General features: G+C 40.0%; 1 protein-coding gene across 2 annotated transcripts; it reads right to left on the bottom strand.

The window, feature by feature from the left end:
- Positions 1–260: 260 nt before the first annotated feature.
- csnk2b (casein kinase 2, beta polypeptide) lies at positions 261–4,057 on the bottom strand. 2 transcript variants are annotated; one of them, XM_035681310.1, is made up of 6 exons: positions 3,905–4,057; positions 3,239–3,320; positions 2,314–2,416; positions 1,211–1,326; positions 727–802; positions 261–511 (listed from the first exon to the last, which is right to left on the bottom strand). In XM_035681310.1, exons 2-6 carry the CDS (start codon positions 3,308–3,310, stop codon positions 276–278), a joined length of 603 nt encoding a protein of 200 aa, XP_035537203.1. In that variant the 5' UTR covers positions 3,311–3,320; positions 3,905–4,057; the 3' UTR covers positions 261–275. The 2 variants fall into 2 exon arrangements, with proteins under 2 accessions (XP_035537203.1, XP_035537204.1); XM_035681311.1 differs by having other exon boundaries at positions 3,972–4,050.
- Between the last annotated feature and the right edge of the window lie 312 nt (positions 4,058–4,369).

Here is a 4,369-nt window from a genome sequence, read left to right as displayed (position 1 = left end):
GGCGTGAATGATGCAAAAAAATATTTAGAAATTCTTTCAAATGCATTAAAACTAAAGTAATGAGGCTGTTTTGAAAATATATGGACTAAAATGTACAGATATTTGTGAAAATGTAGAGGGTAAAAGTATAAAGTTGTACAAACAACTTAAATATTTGTACTTAGCACTTCTGCTTGATTAACTAGGACTGCAAGGATACACAATTATATTATTCCCTTCCCCACCCCTATTACAGCAACCCGTATAGATTCATTACTGCCAACAGTGCATCACAGTCACAGCCTATGGGAGCACACCTTGAGTTCAACCTGTCGTACTAACCTTGGGACAAACTGGTTGGCGGGCCTTTTGGGCCTGTACTCGGGGTGAACCATGAAGAGCATGTGGGGGAAGCCAGTGCCAAAATAGGCTCCATCTGTGTGGTGGTGCCTGGAGGACTTGGGTGTGTAGACATCCATACATTTAGGACAGTACAGCTTCACCATGGCCTCTCCGGGGATGTCTGACAGACCTGTGGAAGAACAGGAGGAGGAGCAGAAAAGGGAAGAAACTGGCTTAGCTATGAACTCAATTAAATTTCCTACAACCAAGACAGTCTATTGATGAATAGAAACAAATGGTTTGGAGTCGACAGATTTGATGGCTCCAACAGTCGGCATTAACCCTGTCTTGTGCTACAACACTTGTGTAAAACATAGATATAATGCATTTAATGGTTTTACTTACCGATAGGAAGCATAGGCTGATTCTCACAATAGACCCGGGGGCAGTAACCAAAATCTCCCTGTTGATACTTCTCCAACTGCAAGTTATAAATCAAGAGATAGAGAGTCAATAATAAAGAATTATACGTGGCAAAAGTTCTTATTTTACAGCTCATTTAAAAAGGGAGCTTACAAAGGCTGCAACTCAGGTCATTTTACATCCTTTTAACTACTCAGCAAAACTGCTAGTCCATCTTCTGTGCTGCATTTTAAAATCTAGAGCAAGAAAAATGCACCCTGAGAATGTTCAACATTTGTGAGTTTAGTGTATGAATACTGTAAAGATGTAAATCATTAGTAGGTCACTAATCCAGCATTATCACCCCTTTTACTGAATATATAAAGTCAGCAGCAGTGTCTAAAAAGACATTTTCCACCCTGTCAAGTAAAACGTAATGGAGAAACAGCTTTCCTAATGCAGAGGGGTGGATTTTGCTGCCGCTTACCATCTGTGCGATGCCTCGGTTAGTGAGGATGTAGCGTGCGTGGATGAGGCCGTACAGCATCTCAGCTGCCTGCTCGATCAGGTCACTCTGGTTGGGATTGTCCTCCAGCTCCTCATCTGAACACACAGGGAAACAGAGAACATTGTTGGTGTCCACATTTCTTTTTTTCAGTTTATAGAGTTGTATACATATTTTTCAGGGACAGGGAATACCATAAATACAACAGGGCTCTTATTAAATATAAGAAAGAATAATTTAGAAATCATTTTCAAATCTTTGAAAGGGAATAAAACAAAGATCTAAGGGAGACTGAAGCGCTGCTGAATCAACTGATGGTTTCACTGATGCTCCCCTAAATCACTGCAAAAAAAGAACTGTACTGCATTTTATAGTACGTGTAATCATCTGGAAACAGGAGGGAAGCAACCCTGTGCAGCAGCTCAGCAGGGTGAACAAGAGAATTGCTTTATTTATTATTAGACGTCATGTGCAACAGAGCTCAACATGATACAAGATTAAAAAGAGCAGCACACGTTCATGTCAGGATCACTGATGAAAGTCTCCTGAATGAAACACCAGCAACTCCTTTACTCTTTCCTCTCCATCTCTGTTACACACGTTAGCTGGTGAATGAAGATCAACATTTAGTCTCACAATTCAGTCAGCAGGGACTTGGCTTGGGAACAGTATGCAGTGTTGACTGGTAGCTAAAGAGGCACTGTTGAGGTGCCCTTGAGCAAGACACAGAAGCCCTAGCGGGGCACCCTGTATGTGTGTGATTGTATTTTGGCCATATGAGTGTAAACATTTTAGTGGAAAAATAATAGACCTTTTAAACATGAAATCATACACAGGTGTACGAGTGATAAAACGGTAATTAAGGCTCTGTTCCATTTAGTGTAGCAGAGCCTTTCCAGTGAGCCGACATGCACAGTTGCAGTCTCCTGACTCTGTTTGGAACAATAACACTTGTGTTTACTCTACTATTTCATGTCTAAATGGCTGCTGTTAAAAACGTCTCTTCCCCCATTGTGGATTAATAAAGTAAATAGTCTTCCTCTTCAACCAGTACAATAAAAAAATAATGAACATATTACACAGACCTGGTTCAAGGTCCAGGATCATGTCCAGGGCCTGGCGGTAGTGAGGAACCTGCTCATTGAGTCCTGTCAAGTTGAACTTGTCCTGGATGTAGTCTTCATCCACCTTTCGTTGGAGAAATCAGGTGAGAAAACGGATTATTTGTTAAGAACTAAGCATGATGTATAACAGATAAAGCCTACGCCAAAAGGTACACAGAGAGAGTTACGAGTATCTATAATAAATCCACCTGTACATACACATAACGAGATCCCTTCTAAATGTGACACCAACATGTGACATAACATCCAGTCACAAACTGGAGTCATCTCTTCAGGGCCAGTATGAACTGGACTAATGATTACAGTGATCAATAACTCCTTGAATGTACATATGGACGTGGCAGTACTGTGTTAAGCTTAACTTGAAAAGTTATAAAGCCATTTCTTAATGACCAAGTAGTTAGAGAGTGATTAGGCTGAGGGTTACTGGAAGTGTGCTAAAAAATACAAACGCACAGGTTTGGAAAAACGATGTCAAACAAGTCTATGTTGACAAAAAAACATGATTTATTCAGACATAGAAAGGTCTTTTTTTATGAAGTCGGAGCATGTAAACTCAAGGATGTAACATGACTGCTTCCTTGCTTGTATTAACTTTAATAAATTGTTATTTTACAGTCGCTTGAGGATATTTTTTTTCTCCAATTTATAGATCGCCAAGACTTCCTCCTGCTTCCAAGTAAGTTTGTTTTTTACCATTCACATTCTTCCTGTAACAAGTTTAATAAAATAATCTGGAGGAGTTATACAGCCCTAGGTTAGTGTCCCTGTGTGTGTTCAGTGCACACATTTAATATTCTGCCAACTATCTGAACTTCATATCGATATTTCGATGCATGGATGGCAACAGTAAATACATACACGTTAAGAGGAGACAATAACTCACCTCACAGAAAAACTCATTCCCCCTCAGTCCACAGAACCAGGAGATCCATGACACTTCCTCTGAACTGCTCATCTCTGAAGACCTATAAAAGAGAGAGGTAAAAAACACTCGATGCATTAATCGATCGATCACATCAACACTGATTCACACCAGAACACTAACTATAACGACAGCTTCTAGAGTCGAGCTTGCACCTTTGATGGATTTAAATTATTCCTCCGTGATTATTAAATGTTATAAAATGAGATTGTGACACCATAATAAGAGTAACTTAAGCTTTATGTATGAAGCAATAGTTACTGATAAAGGCTAGGCTAACTGGCTAGCTATCATTACCCCGTCTAAATCTATTTCCCCAAGCTTGCAGTTGCAGTACAAGTTGTTTTTTTTTATTTCTTTAATGCATCAAACACGTTATATTAACACTGATAAACCCCGACATTGAACGCCACACGCAACGACAAACTGTTCATGTAGCCGACGTTAGCTCGCTATGCTAACCCCCGCTAGCGGCTAGGACCCCGAAATGTAATTCAATATGGCGCATCGTCAGAAAACGGGCCTCATGACAAAAAGATGAGCTCTGTTTTGGGAGCTTCTTCTTCCCCACCGGCTCCGCGTTTACACGGCTCCATAGCGTAACCAGAGTCATCCTGCAAGACTTACCCGGCGTTTGAACTTTTGTACTGTTGAAAAATCCCGACAGGTCAAAAATTTTTTTTAGCAAGCTCACCGGTGTAAATAAGATGGACACCGCCTCCCACTTCACCCTGTAGGTTACTCTTCCTCCTCTTCCTCCTCCTCTTCCTCCCAGCACAGTGCCCGTAATAGCGTGCTGCCACCCACTGTTTATTTAGGGTATTACACACTTACAGCAAGGGGGGTCCCAACTCTATTTTCTCAAGGCACCCCTTTTCTAGACTTAGACTTCTTGGATTTCCAGCAGCTTACAAAAAAAAAACACTTGTATAGAAAATAAGAGAGGTATATAAAAAAAAAAAATACAGTATAAGATAAACAATAAACCCTTAGCTAAATATAGAAAGTAAACAGTAAACAGTAAACAATAAACTCTTAGCTAAATATAGAATATAGAGAGTAGAGATCAGAATAAAAGTAAAATAAGGTTCA

This window comes from Morone saxatilis, unplaced genomic scaffold, assembly GCF_004916995.1.
Source record: "Morone saxatilis isolate NCDOM2014 unplaced genomic scaffold, NCSU_SB_2.0 Contig9, whole genome shotgun sequence".
In the NCBI taxonomy this organism is placed as follows: Eukaryota; Metazoa; Chordata; class Actinopteri; family Moronidae; genus Morone; species Morone saxatilis.
This window is presented reverse-complemented; position numbering and strand designations above follow the sequence as displayed.

What these genes read in the sequence shown, in the direction of transcription:
- csnk2b (XM_035681310.1), bottom strand. Translation starts at nt 3,310, where the DNA reads ATGAGCAGTTCAGAGGAAGTGTCATGGATCTCCTGGTTCTGTGGACTG. An exon ending in GATCCTGGACCTTGAACCAG is followed by an intron (nt 1,327 to 2,313) that starts GTCTGTGTAATA and finishes CTGTGTGTTCAG; the next exon opens with ATGAGGAGCTGGAGGACAAT. An exon ending in TCAGCCTATGCTTCCTATCG is followed by an intron (nt 512 to 726) that starts GTAAGTAAAACC and finishes GTTCTTCCACAG; the next exon opens with GTCTGTCAGACATCCCCGGA.